General features: G+C 47.3%; 1 protein-coding gene across 1 annotated transcript; it reads left to right on the plus strand.

The window, feature by feature from the left end:
* The first annotated feature begins 2,046 nt into the window (after window positions 1-2,046).
* Window positions 2,047-23,451, plus strand: apcdd1l (adenomatosis polyposis coli down-regulated 1-like). Its single transcript, XM_061218817.1, has 4 exons — window positions 2,047-2,475; window positions 15,004-15,187; window positions 16,595-17,117; window positions 22,690-23,451. Exons 1-4 carry the CDS (start codon window positions 2,415-2,417, stop codon window positions 23,449-23,451), a joined length of 1,530 nt encoding a protein of 509 aa, XP_061074801.1. The 5' UTR covers window positions 2,047-2,414.
* The last annotated feature ends 1,092 nt before the right edge of the window (window positions 23,452-24,543 follow it).

Below are 24,543 nucleotides of genomic sequence, written 5' to 3' on the forward strand. Positions count from 1 at the left end.
TGGCGGATGGTGCGGGGCAGTCTGGGGACGGCGGGGAGTGTTGGCGTGACGGTGTGTGTTCTGAGGCGCAGCTGGCAGATACCGAGCGGGGGTTTGAATGTGCGATGATTAGAGGGGCCGCTCTTATCAGAGCGCAGGGCGCGCTCCTTTGTTGCCGCTCCGCACCGCTCTCCCACAGACTGGACCCGCGCCACGTCTCAAACTCCGCCGGCCTGGAACAGCAGCGAGAGAATCTTTTCCCCTGACGTTTTTTTTTAAAGATTAAAAACACAAATGAAAGCAATAGAAAACAAATAAAGCAGAAACCGCAGCATAATATCAAGATCTGTCATTAAGATGGAAGAGGTACATGCTGTCATGATGAGTCTGGTGAGCTACGATTTAAAAAAATCAGTTGAGCTTTTTACACCTCGTTTTAATCAAATCTGATGGCGATGTGGGCGGTAAAAGGGTGGATGGATGCAGAGGTGCGTGATGTTTGAAAGCCAGGTGAAGGACTTGATTAGGGAGCATGTGCTTTCTTACTTTAAAAACGGGCCAAAAAGCACATCGACCCAAACAGTCGCCAGGCGCGGCAGGAGAGCGAGCTGTCGAGGAGTCAGGCTCTGAGACTGCAGAGACAAACTGGCCCCACGGGGGGCGCTGTCCGCTCATTTTGTAAGACTCGACACACGGTCCTGCACGAGATTGGTGATTTGGATATCTGACCTTTTAAACTGACAATGAAATGTCCATGGAAGCCAATTTGTAAATTTGCAATCAAAAGCAGCACGCTCTTTTCAAAATAAAATAAACTTTTTTTCACGTTTGTCATAACAATTGTTGTGAAAAGCATCTGAAAGGTTGTAGAGTTTTGAGGGGCCAGATATAGGCTACCTCACACAGAAAAGCTCGGTACTAAATCTCCTGTAACGGACATTTCATTAGCTCAGTAGGGGCCACATGTACTCTATTAGAGTTAAAAGTACTCTGAGTAGATTTCACGCTGAACATTTTGGTGTAGCCCACACTATATCATATTCTATGAAAGGACATCTGTCCCTGGAGATGTGGGAGGAGCTACAAGACTGGGCGACTGTAGATAGGAGAATTTACTGCTCTCAAGTGGTAAGTTAGAAGGGCTTTTTCCTTTCGTGTGTGCACGCATGTGTGCATGGGGGGGTTGACAGTGAAGCGAGACGTAGGATTATAGGGTTCAGATGACACAGGGGCCGTTGAAAATTCCATTGGAGTGGGGGGGTGGGGGCTCTGGTCGGATCAAAGCGCTTTGCACTCTAACGGGTCTGTCACTGTGCCGGGCTCACAGCGCCCCCTGTGGCCGGAGTGCGTGTGGCGGTCAGTCTTGCAGGAAAAAGCTCACCATGGCGTTCTCTCATTTCCTTCCACAGACCCTCTGCGGTCGTCAGTATTGGCTGGCCCCCGTGTGAGTGAAGGCCCTGACTGACATTTTTGACAAAACATAGTGTTATAAATGCATTGTTTATAGGGCACTAAATATACTGTATGTGTTTAGTTTACACAAGAATACTATTTGAAAGTATGAACACATGCTAAATTTAAAAGGTTCTATCTGCTTGGAGCCCCTTCACTTTGGTATCTTTGAAGCTCAATATCTCGAAACCAATCAGAACGCAGATAGAACCTTAAAATTCCAAGGTTACAAAAACTGTGAGAGGAACGTTCCCCTCTCCTCAGACCGATAAGCTTTTTCTGGGTTCCCTGAGCTCTGTAATGCTGAGCTGGCTGCCTGGCCCGACCTGGAACCCTTCCTCCCGTGACCCCCCCAAGCGGGGGGCTGAAGGGCTGAAGGCTGTCAGGGAATCCAGGGTTGCGGTGGCGGTTTTGTTTCTGGACAGAGACTCGCTCCCCTCCTCTGCTTTGATTTTGCCCTCTTGCACCTTGCTCTCAAATACTCCCCAGAGGGTTAGTGTCTGGGAAGTCTAAAGTCCCCTCCTCCACTCTCTCTCTCTCTCTCTCTCTCTCCCTCTCTTTAAACCCGCAGCGCTCAGAACACAGACACAGTCAGCCAAACCTCCGCTGGAGAGAGAGAGAGATTGAGACAGTCAGACCAACTCTCTCCTGCATACCGCCAACCAGACTGCCAAAAAGGAGCCGAAGGAGTAAATGTACTAAAAAGGAACTGAGGAATAAATATATTTGAATAAAATAAAACAGTGCTAAGGGACAGCAGTGCATTCTTTCTTTTTCACAAGGAGGTGAAACCAACGAGTGCCAGAGGAGTGCAGGAGAAGAGCTGCTGATCAGACTTACCTCATGAATCCCGTATATGCTGCAATGGAAACGTCCTTGGAGAAAGTCACTTGTTGAGTGAGGTGGTTGCCCACAACTGGATTGTTAAGGAAGCCGATCACCGTTCGGAGTGTGTGTGTGCGTGTGTGTGTGTGCGTGCGATCATGTCGAGGGCTGGTGTCACTCACCTGCTGAAGGGGCTTTCGCTGCTTTGGCTCTGTGAAGGTAAGTGACTGCTGGTCTCTCTCTCTCTATCCCTCTCATTCCCTCTATCCCTCTCATTCTGTTTTCTCTCTCTCTATCCCTCTCATTCCCTCTATCCCTCTCATTCTGTCTTCTCTCTCTCTATCCCTCTCATTCCCTCTATCCCTCTCATTCTGTTTTCTCTCTCTCTATCCCTCTCATTCCCTCTATCCCTCTCATTCTGTTTTCTCTCTCTCTATCCCTCTCATTCCCTCTATCCCTCTCATTCTGTTTTCTCTCTCTCTATCCCTCTCATTCCCTCTATCCCTCTCATTCTGTCTTCTCTCTCTCTATCCCTCTCATTCCCTCTATCCCTCTCTCTCATTCTCTTCTCTCTTTCTCTCTCTCTATCCCTCTCCCTCTCATTCCCTCTATCCCTCTCTCTCTCATTCTCTTCTCTCTTTCTCTCTCCCTCTCCCTCTCATTCCCTCTATCCCTCTCTCTCATTCCCTCTATCCCTCTCTCTCATTTTCTTCTCTCTTTCTCTCTCCCTCTCTCTCTCATTCCCTCTATCCCTCTCTCTCTCTGTCCTTTGTTTGCCCTCTAATCAGAGCTTAGTGCTCACAATTCTCAACCAAAAAAGCACCCATGGATCAAACTGAAAATATTATAATATTATACTATATTCCGCCTTTCTTTATGGTTCTGCTCTCCATTAACATGAGCCTTGTAGGTTGTAGAGATTTTGAAATAAAACCAAGTTAAACAATTAAAACATTTTATTAGCCAGGGAATTGGCATAAAACTTTGCACCTAAATATTTGTGTTCTTAAATGCTTTGAAATGTGCTTCTCTGTTAAGTCTGTGTTGCAAAGTGTATTACAATCTGTCAGTTCATATAGATTTTTTGCTACCCTGCTCTTGAAGGCTTTTAACAGCTCAGAGAAAGAACTGTCAAACATGCTTAACCTTAATCAGTTTCTTTGTTCATTAAGAATGAAAGAAAATGCTTTGTGTCATTATCAACTCAAACATAATTCCAAATGACTTATACAGTAGCGCATAATACGCTGTATGTAGTAACACAGGATATATATTAAATTCTACACATACACATGCACTAACATGCGTACTGTAAATTCACGCACAGTTTTTCTGCAATGTTTGTCAACGCGTAAACAGACTGACGACCAATCGGTAAATCAAAGTAGCCGATATTTGGAGATTTCCAAACGAGTTCAGGCGATTGTTGTCCCATCTAAGAGAGGTCTCAGGAGTCGGCAGTGTCCGAACGGCAGGAACAAAAGCCCCGCGAGCGGCAGGCACAGTGGCCCTTTTGTTGGGTTTAATTGGCTCTGCTCTGCGAGGTCTCCTCCACTCACAATCACACCGCAGCAGAGGGGCTTACAGCGAGCGCCGGGATATTATCCTTCTCGTGATCACAAGCTCCGTATCCTCAATTTCCAACGCCAGGGAGTCGGGATTAGTGCCTGCTTTCAACTGGACAGAACAGCACATTTATACTGAAAAGAGTACACCTCCAAAACCAGTCCTGAGAGTAATGTGTGTAGGATCACAATGCTGTTTTCATCTTAACTGGCATGTTAATGAAGGACATTAAAGTGTAATATAGCCTCAGGGTATTATTTTCAGCTGCTTTGCGAAGATCATAAATATTGCAGTGCACTACACGAGAGAAGGTGCTTGAGATACCACCTGAAATTCTGAAATATAATGGATTCCTTTGTTACGGCTATTGGTGTTAGAGCTGGGAGATCTTTTGCAGAATACACCATCTGACAGGTACATTCTGAAAACCGCAGGTACAAGTGGTAAAAAAAAATACACAATATAGACAGACTGTAACCAGGCCTAATGGCTTCAAGGTGAATATTGGCAGGAAATTTCAAATCATGAATGGACATAAGTAATATAACAGAAATATGCTCTGCTTTGTAAGAGCAGAAAACAGCATGCATCCATGGTAAACACTGTGCAATCCCAGAAGTTCACTGTCAAACACCGAAAAGGTCAACTCTTTCTACCCCAAAAATATTGAAAGTAGCTGAGGTCCAGATTTCGGGAGCCTCTGACGAAAATGACCCAAATTTTCCAAAATCAAAGCTTGTTTGAAGGTTTCATTTTCATCCTTAACTCACTCAGAGCCGTGGAATGTCTAGTTAGTTAGGGTGCCTTTGGGTGGAGGGGGGCTGCCTATTGTAACAGCGGTGCTCTTTGAAATGCACCCCCCCCCTCCCCCCTCCCCCCTGGAAGTCACGGCCCTGGAGCCTGTGCTCTGATTAGAGTAATGGCTGAAATAACAGGACGCCGCCGTGACTGACCCCTGGCGCAGGGCGACGCTCGTTTGGCATCACTAGCCTTGGGGCTCGGGGGCGTTTCACCAGTCAGCGGCGTTCAGAGGGGACGGCCAGACAGGGGGTCTCTGCAGAGCGGAGCCTCTCACTCCCGTCGTTGAGGAAAGACGAGAGCTCTTCAGCAGCACGGCTCTTCACACACTCCCGCCGACCCCAGACCCCGGCACCTGCGGAGGGGAAATTCATTGTCATTCATTCATTCATTCAGTCCAAATAATCCTCTTACAGGGCACACATTTATTTTTGAGTTCAGTATTTTAGTATTTCAGTTTCAAATAGAATTGTGTAAATCTCTGTAAACTACAATCAGAACTGTGGAGATTGCTTTGCTTTGCGGGTGGCACGGGAGAACAGATCATTAAAATTTAGGCAAATTACATGCAAAAAATACGTATTTCAAAAGGCATGCATTTGAAATTGAGCACACTCCTACCTCCTCACAAGATAAATAACTCTGCAGGTTTGACTCCACACACTGAATAGCTGGGACCCTCCCAGTCCCATAGCTGGGACCCTCCCAGTCCCAGGCAATGGCAGTACGGAGGAAAAACTCAAGAGATTAAATCAGGGATGCTTAGCTCCATTCCGGGAGAGCTGGCCTGTGTCCTGGTTTTCGTTCAAATTATTCTGTCATAGTACTCTCAGCAGCTCTGTTGAGTCACTCCAGTATAGGGACACAGTAAAAACAGCCCACAACTGTAGATTATACCTTTAGAAAAAATGTCAGGTCAAATAAACCATTCCACTAATTAAGTAATTATGAGGGGCTGGCATGAAATCCTGGAACGGAATGAGCCTTGCCACATGGCCCTGGAGTGGACCCTGACAGTATCCAGAGGTGCGGAAGAGATATCGGTCCCCCAGACACCCTGATTATTTCACACTCTTATTACGATGCAGGACCTGGCTACTGTCATCGGCTTGTCGTCATGATGGCCCCGCTGGTCCCGGCCCTGAGAGGGCTGTTCTCGCGTGGCGGTTTGTTCCTCCCGTCGGGGGAGTTTCTCTGAGGGCTGGCGCGGGGTGTGAGGCAGTGGGGTGAACAGGGCCGGATGCGGCTGGCACACAGCTGCTGCCGGTGGAGTCTGGGCAGGCTCGTCAGACACCGAGGCCGGGCTTAGCCGTGCAGAAAGCCCAGCTCACAGGCACAGCGCTGCGAAACGGCGAGGAATTGAAAACCAGCAGACCATCAACTGCTCTCTCTTTGTTCTTCCCCTTCCTGTGGTCAGTGGGAATGTTTTGGGCGGCGGGGGAATCTGCTCTGAGCGAGGGCCTCTATTGTGTCTGTGACCCAGTGAGAGTCACAGGCTCCGTCATTATGGGTGTCGCTTCACGTTCACTGCCTCACAGTAACCTCCCTGCACTGGAGCCGTCAGTGTGGTCTGTACTGCTGTCTGTGTGCACTGGAGCCATCCCTGTGGTCTGTACTGCTGTCTGTGTGCACTGGAGCCATCACTGTGGTCTGTACTGCTGTCTGTGTGCACTGGAGCCGTCAGTGTGGTCTGTACTGCTGTCTGTGTGCACTGGAGCCATCCCTGTGGTCTGTACTGCTGTCTGTGTGCACTGGAGCCATCACTGTGGTCTGTACTGCTGTCTGTGTGCACTGGAGCCATCACTGTGGTCTGTACTGCTGTCTGTGTGTACTGGAGCCATCACTGTGGTCTGTACTGCTGCTTTTGCATACTGGAGCCATCCCTGTGGTCTGTACAGCTGGTTCTGTATACTGGAGCCATCACTGTGGTCTGTACTGCTGTCTGTGTGCACTGGAGTCATCACTGTGGTCTGTACTGCTGTCTGTGTGCACTGGAGTCATCACTGTGGTCTGTACTGCTGTCTGTGTGCACTGGAGTCATCACTGTGGTCTGTACTGCTGTCTGTGTGCACTGGAGCCATCACTGTGGTCTGTACTGCTGTCTGTGTGTACTGGAGCCATCACTGTGGTCTGTACTGCTGTCTGTGTGTACTGGAGCCATCACTGTGGTCTGTACTGCTGTCTGTGTGCACTGGAGCCATCCCTGTGGTCTGTACTGCTGGGGATCGGATCTGGAGACGGGATCAGGGGTAACCTGGGAAACAGTGTCTGCGGAGGGGCTAAAGACTGGACCTGGTGCAGTGCAGGAAACTGGGCATGTTCCTGGAAACTAGACCGGGAGAGGTGCTGTGGACCGGAGCTGAGGTTCTGCTGAATGCTGGAACAGCAGTCGCACTGGGTCTGCTGCAAAGCCGGAAACTGGATCCGGGACGGAACTTGAAAGCTGTGTGGTGGACCAGGGGTTATGTCTCCAAGCAGAGCTGTATGGTGGAGCAGGGGCTATGTCTCAGAGCAGAGCTGTATGGTGCAGCAGGGGCTATGTCTCCTGTTTTCTTAGTGCAGACAGCTTGACTGACAGATGAACAGTTTGGTAGTGGGCTAGTTGTGGGCATTAAATGTACCACAGAACATGTGAACTCAACTCCGAGGATCTGAAAAACAGCACGTGCCCTGTCGAAAAACAGTTTGCTCAGGACGGCTCTAAATAGACAGGTATGGGGAAACATATTTTTAGATGTCCAAAAGGACGGGACCTCAAAGGGCCGCAGCTGCCAAACTTTCATCCCAAATACAAACAAACAAGCCTGTGCGCGGAGGTTTTTCATAAATTACACGCTGTCTATATATCAAAGTCTCCAGTGTGTGGTGTCTTGTGATGGGACATCCAGACAGGTAGATTACTTTGGCCTTTAACCAAACAATCTTGTCTTGGCAGCAAGTCAGATTGATATGGACCACACATGTTTTGCTGCAACGCCCTCTGCTGGTCAGGTTACAGACTTCACTAAATCAAAAGTTGGAATCATGGATACACTGTCCTGAAGTACCCCCACAAGTTTCTTTGTATAGCAAATCTAGAACTCCTTAAACATTTTCTATAATTCATTATTTCATATAGACTTTACAGCACCAGGATTCACAAAAAAACCCGTTCAAAATAAATAATCAAACCATCTCTATCTCTCATGGTTTTTACTTCCCAAGTGAAACGCAGTTCTATAAGTCACTTTGACCCAAAGCATCTGCCACATGACTAAATTGTGAAATGTAAGCGTGAAGAAGGAATGCGCATAATAGACGGGACACCGCGGCCACAGACCGTGCAACGACATCTCCACTGACACTCATAAATTCATAACTTGGAGACACAGCCGGCTTTTTGGCTCGTATGCCTTCAGAATGGATCGTATTCAAAATTGCCATAAACAATCCCTTTTCACTGGACAGACTGTCGAAGAAATGTGAAAGTAATCGTCGTTAAAATAACAATGTCTATGTACTTGTCAAACCGTGGTATCTGAAATCCAAATGTTTCCCTTTATTGCAGCTGAAATAAATCTGTTTTGGTATTTTGTTCTTATTCGTTTCCATGTTTCTATATATTATTGAAGCTACTCACAAGAGCAAAGTGGACTAATTAGGCGTATAAACAGTACAAAGAGTGTATGTCCAATTGACCATTGATATGGGCATATGCTTAATATTCAAAATATTTTAGATAGCTGCAGTGGTTATTGTCTTCATTTTAGCAAAAAAAGAAAAGAAAAAAGAGACTGCCTAATTGGAACCCCAATTTCTCAGTAATTTTAATTTTCAGGCGGTGCTTTCCCTCCCTGTCCCACACTCCCAGCGCGCGTAAACGCAACCATATGTTAAAGCGCGCGTGTAATCGTTTCCATGGCGCCCCGCGGGGACACGGTCCAAAGCAGCGCGGAGGGACTGAAGCACGACCTTCGTGCAACAAAAAAAAATCTAAAGAAAACTCTCGGCAAATGTAACACATATTATAGTCTACAATATATTTCTATGCTCCTTTATTACTGCACTTGTCACCATTATTGTTCACTCACTGTGTCGTTCAGTGACCCCTACGATGCTCCCATTATAGGAACTTTTGCTCCTGAAAATGAATGTGCGCTAACAGGAAAAATTATTCAGGTGGACATCTACTAATCGACATGCATTAGCGTGCTCCAAAATATTTCAACTTTGGAGCATACTTATGTGCCCTGCGGAAAAATGGTCTTGCATCGCATAAAATAGACTATTAGATATTTGCACTGGAGCGAAACAGCTGGAATGAAAGGACGATCAGCGTTATTGTGGAATATGTTAATAACTGTAGAGATTGGAGCGTAAAATATTTAGAGGGAAATAGCTAAATTTGGTTGTTTTTATTCAATTTATATATGTTTTCGTTAAAGGTTGGAACGCACCGGGCCTGTGCTTAAACTGCGAGAGGTATCAAATGAAGCATCAGCACATACGGAAATCATTTCATAATTTGACAAACAACCAACAATGGTTCGGATTCATACTCACCCTCAAGAGAAGCGGTTGACTCGGAACATTCTCTGGGGAAGCTCGTTGGCTGACTCGCACAAACAAAGACACTCTAAATTAAAGCAATGGCAATAAAATGCTATTCACGGATCACCACCATTTCCCAGTTAGAAACCGGGACCGATTGTAATTGGACCCGAAGCGTCGACAAAAGATATTATGCAGACGCTTTCGAAAATGCTCAAGGCAAGACCCCGGCCTCAGCCGCGTCCCCGCTTATATGGCGCGCAACCGGACGTGGACGTTCATAAAGTTGTACATGAGTGGTCTTTACGGTCTCGCTGAGGAGGGGGTAGGTGGAATGGGGATTACAGGGGAAGCGAGAGAACGAGTCTGCGGGGACTCATCGCCATCGTTGTTTGACGTTTGGCTGTGGATGCTGAAACTGGAGCCGTCCTGCTCGTTACAAGCAGGCCGCCCCGTCCCCCCGGAGCGGAGCCTCTTCATTCTCGACTCGCATTTGGGTTAAATCAAAATCGCGCTGGGCTGGGTCGCCTCACACAGTCCCTCTCCTCGCTCAGAGTGCACATTGGGCCATACGGCACTCGTCAGGTCCAATTCCCGACTACTCAAACTTTTATGTTGGTTTTAGAAACCATTTTAGAAATAGACTATTTATTTGCTAACATTAATCTCATAGAATTAATAGCCTATATGAATGCCACTGAATGTGGTGATTTGCTTTAATCCCAGTGTCTGAACATTACAACAGTGGTCAATGGATACAAACGGATATGAAACACAATATCTGAATATTTTTTGTTTCTTTCACAATTAATAAAATAACATGGACAGAAACAGCTTGGTTGTAAGTTTAATTTGCCATCGACCTGCAAAGAATCTAAACCACAGCAATAAGTAGTACTAGACAGAATGAACAAACAAATCTTTTGGGAGTCTATTTAACTCCCCCCATTGTTTAAAACAGGGTAGCCTTTTCCCCCACTTTCACAACTGCATATCTAAAATCTCCAGTTTAAGAAAAAGGATTTAAAGAAATAAAAAGAGAATTGCAGCTGGCTGCTGATTGAAGTGACAAGCCAGACTTTCTCCCCTCTCAGCAGCTGAGGCCTACAGATTCAGATCTATATATGGCAGCGAATAGTTCATCTCATAACAAAGCAAATCACACAAATCTGAACCTTCAAATGCCTTCCTGTCAACCATATAATGCAGTTTTAACATTTAAGAGGAAGCTTTATTTTAACTTTCTAAAAACCCACGATTTATCTTTGCGTGCTTTTATATTTCGTGGATCATTGTGGAGCCATATCTTAGGAAGGTTTTGTCTGATTTTAGTGATTTATTTGTAATCATTATATCTGGGTGTCTCCAGAAGTATCTATAACTTGTCCAATGGTTAGTCGTGGTATTTGTTTTGCACCAATCCTTGGTTGTGTTATTGCTTTTGGGAGTGCTAAAGGTGTTTGTAAATCACCTTTATATCCTGTGAATTTTGGGATATTTTTTTCGTCCCACAGAGAGATTTCACTCTTTTTCAAGTAGTTCACCCTCAGGGATGCAAAAAATAAAATGTATTTTATTACAAGACGATACAAAGGTGAGCAAATCATATCCATCCGTCCATTCACCCATTCATCTATCATCTAACCCAGCGCTACTCCACGTCAATGGCCACAGTGTCTGCAGGTATTTGCTCCTAACGTGCGCTACACCACCTGATTTCACTCATTATTTCACCTGCTTGGTTTCAGATAATAAGCTAATTAGTGAAATCAGGTGGTATACCGCATGGTTGAAGCAAATGCCAGCAGACACTGCGGCTCACAGCACATGGATATTCCTTTGTTTTTGCTATACACTGAAGACAATTGAGTTTGAGGTCAAAAGATGTCCATGAGAAGATACATCTGCATTTCAGCTTTTATTTTCTGATCTTTCAATCTTGGTATTTCAACTTAGAATATATAACGTTTTATATCAGCCCAATTTTTAGTTGAGCAAAAGTATTGGAACATGTGACTGACAGGTCTTTCTTGTTGCCCAGATGTGTTCTGTTAGATTGATTGGTGAAACAATAAATAGTCCTGAATGTCTGAGCCACCTTGGGTTTTGCCTGAGAAGACTGAATTTGTGTTAAAAATAAAGAAATTAAATAAACTAACATGAAGATCAGAGAGCTGTCTTTAGGAGAAAAGCACGCCATTTTGAAGCTTAGAAAGTAGGTGAAATCGATCAGAGCCACTTTTGGGGATAGCTTGTGCAACAACTTGGAATGTCCTGAAAAAGAAAGAAACCGCTGGCGTACTGAGCAACAGGTCGGCCATGACAGAAACATTGTGAGAGCTATGAAGAAAAACCCCAAAACATCACAAATCATCTCAACAGGACAGGGGTGAAGGTATCTCAATCAACCATTTGGAGAAGAGAGCAGCAATATAGAGGCCACAAGATGCAAACCACTCATCAGTAGTAAGAATCAGAAGGTGAGATTACAATTTGCAAGTCCAGAGATGAGCCAACAAAAATGAAAAGAACAAAGTTTTATGGACTGATGAGACCAAGATTAACCTCAATCAAAGTGATAGACAGGCCAAAGTGTTGAGAAAGAAGGGATCTGCTCATGATCCAAAACATACAAGCTCATCTGTGAAGCATGGTGGAGGAAGTGTCATGGCTTGGGCTTGCATAGCTGCTTCTGGAGAGGGCTCACTAATCTTTATTGATGATGGGACTCATGATGGTAGCAGCAGGATGAATTCAGAAGTCTAAAAACATTCTGCCACCTTACAGAGAAATGCTAAGTAGTTTAACACAATGTAAATACCAGGAAATAAAAGCTGAAATTTTCTCTTGTCACATGTTAATCTTTTTATCTCAACCCCAAATGTATTCAGTATCAGGTCCATAGAATAAGCAAACCCAATCGCAGTAATCCAACAGGCAGGAAGTTTGTTTAGAGTTTTTATTTTGTTCAGGCGAGTCAAACAGGCGATGGTCAATAGCCAGCAAACAGATTCAGCGGGGATAAGGCAGTTCGTAAAACAAAGTCCAAGCAATGGGTCAAAACTCCAGCAAACAGGTATAACAGGGATAATCCAAATTGTAATCGTGGTCACAGGCGAAGGGTCGGTAGCTAATGGGCTAAGTAGGCAGAAACAGAATCCAAAAACAAATGTCGAGGTACAAAAACAGGTCAATAAACTATGGTTCCAAATCAGACAGACGGGATAAACAAAGCGTGGAAGTCGGGGACAAACCAGGTCGTAACGGAGATCAATCAGAAAACAATGGAGAGTATGGAAAAGACATGTAACAATCAGGTGACGAGACATACAAACTGAGGGGTATAAATAAGACCGGTAATAAGAGAGAAACAGCAATCAGGTGTGGGAAACAATCAGGAAGTGAAAACACAGGTACAACGAATGAATGAAGTGACAGGGTAGCTACGGTGTGCACAGAGGTACAAAAACACAGAAACGCGAACAACCTAGACAAAACCTAGACAGTGAAAAATGCAGAGCCTGACATTCAGATGATGACGGCTCTTCTGACTACTTATTTTTATGTTGCTTATGTGTAAAAATGTGTTACTGTTTGTTGTAGTATTGCTTTGTACAATGAATGATTGTATGACACAAATTTTGCATCTAATCTGGTGTTCGTCTGTTGTATGCAATATTTTGTATGTTGATATGGATAAGAGTATCTGCTAAATTAATTAAATATTTGATTTAACATGACATGATTAAAACACAAATATATTCCACAACATCAGGCTGGCTGTCGATCAAGCCACAGAGGAAACCGTATTTTATTATGCAAAAATATGAATTACATATTCATACCCAGATTGAAACATCCTAAATAATTTAATACCGCTTAAGGCACTGCATTAATTTACTGTTGTTCTGAACAGTGTCTTGAGAAGCTGCCAAATTCTTAAAGATGGAAAGCATGCCTACCCAGAATGCTTTGGAATATTTATCCATGAACTTCACTCACATTTCATAACAGATCATTTGTCCTGTTTGTTGAGTTGAGAATGGATGTCAGCAGTTTGCCGTGTGCCTGCCGTGTTAATGTGGGAACTGTTCTATTGCATTATAGTACATTTAATTTTATATGGCAGGGGCTTTTATCCAAAGCGACATGTAATACGTGCATACCGAAGGTCGTTGGAGCAACTACAGAACACAGGTCAGATAAAGTACAGTTCTTATAACCTATCAGTTATCAGTTATCCCCTGCCATGAACATCAAGTCTAGTTCACACAGTAAACATTGGCTGAGTCAATAAAGCTATGGCAAGTCATAAACTAGAAGTGAGCCATGATTACAAGAGATATGATAAAGAGCTACAACATCAAGATGCAGATACAAGTGCAACATGAAAGTACTAGAATATCAAAATACAAGTGTTACATTAAAAAGATACTACATTGTGGGGTAGACCTGCAATTTGGTCAAGGTCTGATGCGGTTAGTTTTGGACCGTGGTGGAAGATGGGCAGTGATTGAGGAATGGGGAGTTTGTTCCACCACTCGGGAGACGGGGTGGGGTGTTATGCGGTAGAGGCTTTTTGATTGGTGATAGAGGCGGACATGTTCAGTTGTGCAACGCGGAGTAATGAGAAACAGCAAATCAAAACGGCCTGACAGGACTCGAGGGGTTTTCAAAGTGTTTGCCTAACTTGGCAATGCACGTGCATGAACATGCAGATGTCCCAGTTCATTTAGGTCCAGAATGTCAGAAATGGCTGTGCGGATTTTATTGTGGCTACACCGGGGATTGAACCACCGACCTTGCGGGTCCTAGTCATGTACCTTAACCTCTACGCTACAGGCCACCCTAAATAGATTGAATGACAAGGGCAGCTGGCTGGAGTTGAAATGCTGAACTCTGGCCTACCTGGTTCTGTGCAAGATGGATGGAGCCAGCAAGCATGTGCCCATCAGACCTCCATCATTGGTCTGCAAGCTATCAGTCTCCCAGCATTTTGCGAGTGACCACCATGGACCATTAGACAACTATTCTGCTTTCCATTAACAGCTCATCTTCACCTTGAGTGCTTCTCCCCCGCCACTGTTGCCCTGGCAGTCTCCCGGAACGTATCACCTGCTCCCTGATATCTGCGACTGGCCAGAAATCTCCTGCAAATCAGCAATCTGCACCACGGGCAGAAGTGAAGTTTAGAAATTCACGCTTTCCCATCACAAGCTTTGCAAAACAGTTGTGAATTAGGGAGCCAGAAAGCGCGGCGAAATCCTCACAGGTTGCGTGATAGCACGGGAACCCTCTCCCTACCCGGCTGGTCCCCCTGAAATTGTTTTTACAACGGCGGGATGTCTAGCAGTGGCAATTTGCCCAAAAAAACTGGTGGACTGACAGGTGTAATAGTGGCAGGTGCAAGTACACCATTGTATTCTTGCTAGCAGAGGGCAGTCCAACTACGCCATCCAGTGGTGGTGCACAGGGAATCTAGTTTTCATGACCGCTGTAGTGTACAGAGAAAGGCATCCAATTTGGAGGAACTTCGTCATGCAGCAAGACAATGATTGTGTGAAATGTGTCAGCTGTGTGTTATAAATGACAAGACATTCACTGAGATTTTCTCTTTTTTGGGTCTTTCATTGCAGTTCACATATAATACGTTTCATGGGTTGTTCATGTACTTGAGATTCTACTCAAAGCAACTTGACTTGATGGTGAAGGTAAAGGCAGACTAAAGTTATGACTTAAAAACTAAAATTGAAAATATGCGTAGGTCTCCGAGGGCTAAAAGTACCCTGTGATGTGAAATAGAATCTATAGAATCCTAATTTCTCACGATTCTTCTTGTGCCTATGTTTCCAGTTGCCTTGGTGTCAGGAAGTATATTATGGGAGGTACCGACGGCACCCTTCACGTCTCCTGTCAACAACACAGTCAAACTCCTGTGGGAGCCACAGTGCCAGGCTCAGCTGCGCCACCTACAGGATGGAGCCAGAATCACAGCGCTCATTCCTCCAAAGCTGGAGGGTAGCTGGGTCTCCTCCAGGCAAGTTCATCTGACTTAGAGCTCCCAGAGCTGCTCTATACATCATCCCCCCTTACCTAGAGCTCCCAGAGCTGCTCTATACATCATCCCCCCTTACCTAGAGCTCCCAGAGCTGCTCTATACATCATCCCCCCTTACCTAGAGCTCCCAGAGCTGCTCTATACATCATCCCCCCTTACCTAGAGCTCCCAGAGCTGCTCTATACATCATCCCCCCTTACCTAGAGCTCCCAGAGCTGCTCTATACATCATCCCCCCTTACCTAGAGCTCCCAGAGCTGCTCTATACATCATCCCCCCTTACCTAGAGCTCCCAGAGCTGCTCTATACATCATCCCCCCTTACCTAGAGCTGCTCTATACATCATCCCCCTTACCTAGAGCTGCTCTATACATCATCCCCCTTACCTAGAGCTCCCAGAGCTGTTCTCCTCATCATCCCCCCTTACCAAGAGCTCCCAGAGCTGCTCTATACATCATCCCCCCTTACCTAGAGCTCCCAGAGCTGCTCTATACATCATCCCCCCTTACCTAGAGCTCCCAGAGCTGCTCTATACATCATCCCCCCTTACCTAGAGCTCCCAGAGCTGCTCTATACATCATCCCCCCTTACCAAGAGCTCCCAGAGCTGCTCTATACATCATCCCCCCTTACCTAGAGCTCCCAGAGCTGCTCTATACATCATCCCCCCTTACCAAGAGCTCCCAGAGCTGCTCTATACATCATCCCCCCTTACCTAGAGCTCCCAGAGCTGCTCTATACATCATCCCCCCTTACCTAGAGCTGCTCTATACATCATCCCCCTTACCTAGAGCTCCCAGAGCTGTTCTCCTCATCATCCCCCCTTACCTAGAGCTGCTCTATACATCATCCCCCCTTACCTAGACCTCCCAGAGCTGCTCTATACATAATACTGCTGTTCTACATAGTGTTCTACTGCATATTTACATTTACCTTTTTATTTTGGGCCAAAAATGTACAGAATCACCAGCTAAACAATGACAGCATCTGGTCCCTGACTGCCAATCACCGGTTTCCAAATGCATTCAGATGCATTTGAGGATGGAATTCAGATGCAAATAATGCAAACCTTTCATTTTCTCCTCAACATTGAGATTGTGACTTCAGAAATAATGCAGAGAAAACAATACATTTGACACCATTGCATGTTTGAGTTATGATACAAAGGGGTCTATGAAGAGATATACCCAAATTGACTTTTGCAGATGCTGTTGAACGATGTGGTTTTGAATCCAAGTCATACAAATTTTTCCACGGGTGAGGTGGAACACCAAATCAAGTTTTTTTTTGCTGGAGCTCACCATTGACGGTACACAGCAAAGATAGAACACAAAACACAACAATCAGGTTTAAGTTGTTCCCGCTCCCCCCCCACCCCTCTCCTCTCAGGTGCGAGGTTCGCCCCGGTCCGGAGTATCTCACGCGCTCCTACACCTTCTACTCCAGCCGGCAGTTCAAGGCTCTGCAGTTCTATTACCGGGACAGCGGCTGCCGCGAGCCGGCCTACTCGCTGCTGGTGCAGGGGCGGCTGCGTCTCCGCCAGGCCTCCTGGGTAACGCGCGGGGGCACGGAGGCCGAGCCCCACCTGCACACAGTGTCCGTGGTCTTCCACAGTGCGGCGGCCCTGCATGGGCTGGCCGCCCGCCTGCCGCCGCTCTGCCACGCCCAGGGGGAGCGGGGCTGGGTCCCCGGGCGCCCGTACGAGCTGCACAGTCCCAGGGCCAGGGGGTCCGCCTGCCTGGAGCCCCTAGGGTTCTCCATGACTGAGCTCAGCCTGCTGAGGGTGGAGACCCAGCATCACGCCCGCGGAGCGATTGTGCAGGAGCTCTTCCTGGGAGACGTGCCCACCGACTGGAGCCAGCGAGCGCACTACCGCCCCACTGGCTACCAGCGCCCCCTGCAGAACTCTATGGTGAGATTGTGGGTACGCACACGTGCATATACACGCGCACACACGTACATAAAGTCTCACACACATATGCACATAAAGTGTCACACACATATGCATGCAAATATGCATGTGCACATGGTTGTGAATTAACTTTGCTACTGAATATTCTTTTTACACATAGATTTGTGTCATTCGTTGTACAAGTTTTAGAAGTCTGCCTTAATACCTGTATTTATTAATTGTATGCAAAGATATATGCATGCTTGCAAAAACACACATGCACACACACATGCACATTCCTTCACACACTAGCAGGCCATAGCAACGCACGTAAACAAAGATCATCCGACATCACTTACTTTGCTCGTCTTACAAAATCTTGAAAGAAACGGACAAAAGTTAGATAACGTTCCTTCCATTCGTAATTCACATTACATTTACTGAGTTTTTCTATTGGCCCTATCTTGTTATGGTAAACACGAGTCTTCAGTTTCATTGAAGACACACCGAACACACACAGTTTCAAATAAAACTTGGCCTAAGGTAATAAATATGAACATTCACAATCGCCAAAACGTATATATTCTCCCACACAAGGTTCATAGAGGCTAAGCCATGAAAGCCATAGCTGAAGGGTAAAGTCTTATAAATTGCAAGTGTATCCCAGCCTGCCCTGAGGCCCATTCCATTTAAATCATTGCTTGCCTACATTCACACAGATGCAATGACCCTTTTCTCATAGCTTGAAATCCAGTTACCATGTCTACCATATTTTCTCAGCTGGCTCACAATTGATTAATATTAAGAACCATGTGAGCATTTATACTTTTCTCCTGAACTGTATATGTACTGTTCTTTCCTCTTTCTGCTGTAATGATACATCTTCTGATGCTATGCTAGATCACATCGTGAGTGATGTAACCTGGGATCACCGGGTGCTTTGGGTCTTTCAAAATCAGACACCAGCAGTTGCCTCAGCTCAAGCCTCAGCTTGTGTCCTAGCAGCAACCTCCCACGGATTCACCCTCCTCTTTGTCTCCCCAGTGATGCCAAGTGCAGTGGAGGCCTTACCAAAGGACAGCCCTGCAAAGCCCCTGCACCCAACCTCCACTGGCAAGCATCTTGCCCTCAAACCTTGCCAGTCCTCAACGACTACCCTCAGCTCATTCTGGACTAACCGCCGCCATTCCCTTCCCAGAGCCCTGGCATATAGGGGGGTTGTGAAGGTTCACAGTACAGCCCTTCCTCTGGTCACCGCCCCCACCAGGACTCTGTGGCATAGGCATGACTCCATCTCCTCCACAGGAACCTCTGCTATCCACTTCCTGCCAGTCTTGACTGCAATCCCTGTCCTGGAGACTTTAGGGTCGCTTGATTCCTTAGTGAGCACCTCCCTCACTCACAAGATTTTGACTTCCTCCTCAATGGACTTCAGGGGGAGTCTTAGTTTGCCGGTGTTTCCATAGAGGGCGATACTACTCAAGATCCTTAGCAGACCTATACATCTCCTTGGGCAGCGATTGACTTGCCTCGCCACATCTGTCATGAGGGAGTTTGGGAACTCATAAAAAGCAGTAGCCACAGGATCTTCAGCAGGATACAATATTGAAAAATCCATGCCTTGAATTTTCCCCGGAGGCCTGTCTAGTCAGCCCTCCAGATCATCGCAGGTGACCTTGACTGATGCCGCATCTCTGAGGCTGCGGTCAAAGATCTTGCACAGGCTTTTTACAGGCTTCTCACAGATGGTAGGGAATTGCGGAAAAAATAGAACTAGATAATAGACTAATAGAACTCTGCCTTCTTTAACACCTGGGACCTAGACTTTCCTCGCTTGAAAGACAGCCTGGCCCACCCCATTAGTCTCTGAAACCCCTGCAGGATCCATCTGCCTCCAGACAGCGACTCTGTAGTCACTGTCACATCATCCATCAAGGTGTGAATAGGCGGTTGGCAGATCCCGGACTTGGACCTGGGGCTTCTGCACATTCAGCAGATTTCATCAACATGTTCATCGCCAAAGCAAACAGAATCACTGAAATGGTGCAGCCTGTGAGGATCCCCACCTCCAGTCTATGCCACTCTGATGCAAGTGACCCTGCTAAGATTCTTAGTCTGCAATTACTGTAATAATCCAGGAGAAGGTCTCTCACATTGGTAGGAACATAGTGCTTCAGAGCATTTCCAGTACCAGCTTGACCCATAGGCTAGGTCCAACCACACATTATCCCTGTTCTCACTGGCTTCTCTGAGGAGTTGTGTGACAATGCCTGTGTGTCTGAGACAGCCAGATACCCCTGGAATGCCATCTCTCTGCACTGACATGACAATGTATGCATTGCTGAGGAAGAAAAGCAGTCAGTCGCTTCACTGCAATGCTGAAGAAAATCTTCCCTGTACGAAGAGCTGATTCTGAACTGGTGTCCTTGGAGTCCTCCTCTTTAGGAATCCATACCCCTTGCTGTGCTACTCTGCCTCTGCTGTAAATGACCCTGATGGTTCTCCAGAGTCTGTGTGGCAGCTTTGGGCAATGCTTATATACCTTGTAGGGGGTGCCACTTGGTCCTGGTGCCGAACTAGGCCTTACACTCTTCACCACATCCTGGACTTCTTTTACGAGTGGCTCCCTCAAGTCTAATGCCTCAGTTGGCTCTGGTGGTCTTATCACAACATTGCATTGCCCTAGATCTTGGTCTCTGGTGGAGTCACTAAAAGTGTCAAGCAGGTGCTGGTCAACTTCCTCTGCCGTACTAGCTAGGTATCTACTGCATTTCTGCCCAAGCTGCCTGGTGAACTCAAAAGAGGAAGCAATGAAAGCAGCTTGCTTCCTGGGCCTTCCCCATCCCCCTCCTCTCCTCCACACCAAATCTCTCCGCAGCCATGCTCAGAATAATGGTTGTCATAGGCTGCAGTCTCCTCTCCACGTCCCCTTTTGCTGTTGCTTCCAGCGACTGGCCCACTAGATGGGGCGGCCTGCAGTGTAGTGGTTAAGGTAAATGACTGGGACATGCAAGGTTGACGGTTCTAATCCCGGTGTAGCCACAATAAGATCCACACAGCCGTTGGGCCCTTGAGCAAGGCCCTTAACCCTGCATTGCTCCAGGGGAGGATTGTCTCCTGCTTAGTCTAATCTCCTGCTTAGCCTTGTCAACTCCTCCCTGTCTTCCGGCTGTTTTCCGGCATCCTCCAAGAGGGGCCACATCACTCCGCTGCTAAAAAAGCCTACCCTGGATCCCTCCATCATCCAGAACGACCGCCCGGTATCTCTTCTTCCTTTCCTTTCTAAAACTATAGAACGAGCCGCTTCTACTCAACTTTCTTCCTTCTTTTCTAACAACAACCTGCTAGACCCCCATCAGTCTGGCTTCAGATCGGGCCACTCGACAGAGACTGCGCTCCTCTCCGTCAGTGAGTCACTTCATGCCGCACGAGCAGCCTCCCTCTCCTCTGTCCTCATTCTTCTAGATCTCTCTGCTGCCTTCGACACTGTGGATCACTCCATCCTCCTGTCTGCCCTGTCAGCAACGGGCATCTGTGGCACAGCCCTGGACTGGATTGAGTCCTACCTCTCTGGTCGCTCCTTCCAGGTTGCCTGGGCTGGTTCGGTATCGACACCTCGGCCCCTCGCCACAGGAGTTCCCCAGGGCTCAGTCCTTGGCCCACTTCTTTTTTCTCTCTATACTCGCTCCCTTGGCCCTGTGATCACTGCACATGGGCTATCCTACCACTGCTATGCGGACGATACCCAACTCTTCGTCTCGTTCCCGCCGTCTGATACGCAGGTTTCAGCCCGTATCTCTGCTTGCCTGAGGGACATCCAGAGCTGGATGGACAACCACCATCTAAAGCTCAACCCAGGTAAAACTGAAATGATATTCATCCCTGCTAATACCTCTCCCCATCTGGATCTCTCCATTTCCCTCGGGGATACCACACTCACGCCGTCACCCAGTGCAAGGAACCTTGGCGTGGTGATGGACAGCAGACTGTCCCTTTCCGAGAACATTGCGGCGGTGACCCGGTCTTGCAGGTTCTTCCTATACAACATACGGAGAATCCGCCCCTTTCTCACCCCCTACTCGACCCAGCTCCTGGTCCAAGCGATGGTTCTGTCCCGCCTGGACTACTGCAATTCCCTCTTGGCTGGCCTCCCAGCGTCCGCCATCAGACCCCTCCAACTCATCCAGAATGCAGCAGCTCGTCTGGTCTTCAACCTTCCCAAATACTCACACGTCACCCCCCTGCTTACTTCCCTCCACTGGCTGCCTGTCATGGCTCGCATCAAATTCAAAACATTGGTGCTAGCCTTCCAAGCAGTTAAAGGGTCTTCCCCAGCTTATCTGCAAAAAATCATCAGACCCTACACCCCTGCCAGACCTCTTCGTTCAGCCTCCACAGGCCGCTTGGCACCTCCCCCTCTCAGAACCTCCACCTCACGCTCACGACTACTGTCTGTTCTGGCTCCACGGTGGTGGAACGAACTCCCCGTTGAGGTCAGAACTATAGAATCTCTCCCCACCTTCAAGCGCAAGCTGAAGACACACCTCTTCAAACAGCACCTCTCCCCATCCCTCCCTACCTCCCTGTGAACCTTAATTGTTGTCTCTGTGACTTGTGTATCGGTATTTTAGTTGGCTAGGTAAGCAGTGTTTGGATAGTTAACTTTGGTGACTTTTGCTCTGTTTGTTTGTTTGTTCAAAAAAAAAAAAAAAAAATGGCCCTTGTCCTTATCTTTGTTGTACAGGTAGCAGTTGAAATTGTACTTACCTCTAGGGTCTTTCAGCGAACTTATCCCTGGTTATGGGTATGCACTTTGTTGTACGTCGCTCTGGATAAGAGCGTCTGCCAAATGCCAATAATGTAATGTAATGTCAAATGCCAATAATGTAATGTAATGTAATGACTGCATGCACCTGGAGGCTGTGGGGGGTGGCTTCTGGGCCCGGCTCCCCCTCTGCCTTTCTAGGTTCTGGACCTGTGTTCATTCTTCACAGAAGGTGCTGCTCGGGCTGCTAACCTGTGCCATCAACTGTCTCTCCAGTTGTCACAAACCAATCCTATTCTTAGTTGTCAACAAGCCTATTCCTGGTAGTCACTGGTTTCTCCAGGTCAACAGCTGTAATGATGCATCTTCTGATGCTAAGCTGGAGCACATCATGAGTGATGTAACCCAAGGTCATTGAGTGTTTTGGGTCTTTCAACATCAGACCCAGGCGACGCATCTCAGCTCGTGCCCTAGCCACCTCCCTCTTGATCCAGAGCCATCTGCAGGATTTCTCTGCAGCCTCTGTGCTAGCCCTCCTCTTCCTCTCCCCAGTTATGCCAAGTTCATTGTAGGCCCTACAGAGGAACTGCAAAGCCCCTGCACCCTACCTCCACCAGCAAGCATCTTGCCTTCCAAACTAGTCTGTGGCAGGCGCTAACCATGTCTTCGTATTTCTAAATGTATTCAAATAAAATTCTTAAATTTGATTCATATAGCAGAATGCAGTTACATCATAAAGGATCAGCATGTAAATATATAGACAGTACATGAAACAAATGACTGTATATTATTAACTCTCTGTCTCTCTCCCCCACCCCTCTCCCTCAGCACCATGTCCACCCCTGCCCGGTGTGTGCGCGGGTGTACCGCTCCACAGAACAGCGACCCCCGGTGTTGCCCTTGGCCCCGACGATGTCTCTCTCCCTGGGGGGCCGCTGGGTCAGTCAGGGCTGCGAGTCCCGCCCTGCCGTCCTCTTCCTCACGCGGCTCTTCACCTTCGACGAGGCGACGCGCTCCTGGGAGGGGCTGTACCAGCACTACTCCGACCCCGCTTGCCGCCAGCCCACCTTCGCCGTCCGTGCCTGGGGCCACTACGCCCTGGGGGGCCCTTCAGCCCGGGTCCCTGGGGCCTGGGAGCTGGTGTTCAGGGTGACCAGGGCTGGGGTGAGGGCCCTGGACCCCCCCACGGCGCGGCTGCTGAACGCGTCTCGGCCCGGACGCTGCGGGGGGGCGGGGCTGTGGGCGGTGGGGGCGGAGCAGGACGTCACGCCCACGGGGGGCTGCGGGGCCTTGGGGATTCGGCTCCCGCACAAGGAGTACGAGCTCTTCAGAGCCGAGCTGGACCACCGACAGCGCCCCCTGCTGTTCACCGGGGAGAGGCCCACCGACGGCTCCAGCCCCGACAGGCCCCACAAGAGACCCACCTCCTTCCAGGCCCCGCTCATCCGGTGCGCCCCCGAAACCCCGCCCCCGCAGCGACACGGCCGGGGAGACGGCCCCTCCTCCAGCGCCGTCTCCGGGCTGCGGCAGAATGGAGGCTCAGTTCTGCTGTCTTTACTGAGTGGCTGGTACATCCTTGCGGTGCACTGACACAGAGACGCCCCCAGTACGGAGTGTAGCCCTCTGTGACTGTCTGAACCAGCACTAGAACAATAATCCCACCTCCGGCTGCCTTTCGGCTACACAACGACGGGCAAAAACACACTTATATGTACTTTTTATTAAATAGTATAAAATACTTCCAAAAGATCTGTATCGATAAGCTTAATTGTAAAGGTGAAACCGCTGACAGTGCTCATGCAATGTCAGTTCAGACAGGATTAATCTTGCCTTTTTTAATAAATAATAATTCTAAATGATCGGCATACAGACTGGGTGGAGAATGTACAGCAGACCAGAAGAGGTTATTTTTATTAAATATGACATCTGAAATTAAACAAAATGTATTTTAAATAGAAATTGACTTCATGAATCATTCTTTTTTTTATCAAGAAGTATTCATATTTTCAATAGCATTATGCACTCTCTCACTGTACTGTGTATATCTATATTAATCCCAAACCTACATTTGTTAAATGTTTGCATTTCTGAAAGCCTCAAAAGACAGGAAATTAAATGTTAAAATGCTAACATCAGCCTGCTGACCATGAAGGTATCAGCACAGATCTCTGACAACTGTTATAGTCACGCATACTGTCTACTGTACGTCAAACAACATGTGCTCACCACTGGGCAGATGGTTTAAGGCTCAAACCTCATAGAAATCATAATCTTAAGGGTAGTGCACTGTAAAGTGGCAATTTTGCATATTAAAGTTAGAGGCAACATTAATAGAGCCTGCAGAGCTAGAAGTGCCACCCCCTCACATGATGCTTACGTCTAATGGGAGGGGCTATAGCACCAACCTTGCCTGTTCAGGCCCTTGTCCTGCTCTGGAAATCATGCAAAAGCTACCCTGCTGCCTGGCTGATGCCTGTGCATGCTAAAGACATAGCGCTGCCTGGCTCATTCTGCCTGCTAAAGCCGTAGCATTGCCTGACCCTTTCTGCTGCAATGCTTGTTTTGGTACGCTGTCACTCCGATGCAGCCATTGCACTTCTTGCATGCTATTGTCGCGTACGCTAGCTGCATTTGCTTGAATTATCCTGCTTATTCATGCATCCAGAATTTGTTTGCGCTCCG

Source organism: Conger conger, chromosome 14 (assembly GCF_963514075.1).
Source record: "Conger conger chromosome 14, fConCon1.1, whole genome shotgun sequence".
Classification (NCBI taxonomy): Eukaryota; Metazoa; Chordata; class Actinopteri; order Anguilliformes; family Congridae; genus Conger; species Conger conger.

What these genes read in the sequence shown, in the direction of transcription:
- apcdd1l (XM_061218817.1), top strand. Translation starts at nt 2,415, where the DNA reads ATGTCGAGGGCTGGTGTCACTCACCTGCTGAAGGGGCTTTCGCTGCTT. An exon ending in GCTGCTTTGGCTCTGTGAAG is followed by an intron (nt 2,476 to 15,003) that starts GTAAGTGACTGC and finishes CTATGTTTCCAG; the next exon opens with TTGCCTTGGTGTCAGGAAGT. An exon ending in GCCCCCTGCAGAACTCTATG is followed by an intron (nt 17,118 to 22,689) that starts GTGAGATTGTGG and finishes CCTCTCCCTCAG; the next exon opens with CACCATGTCCACCCCTGCCC.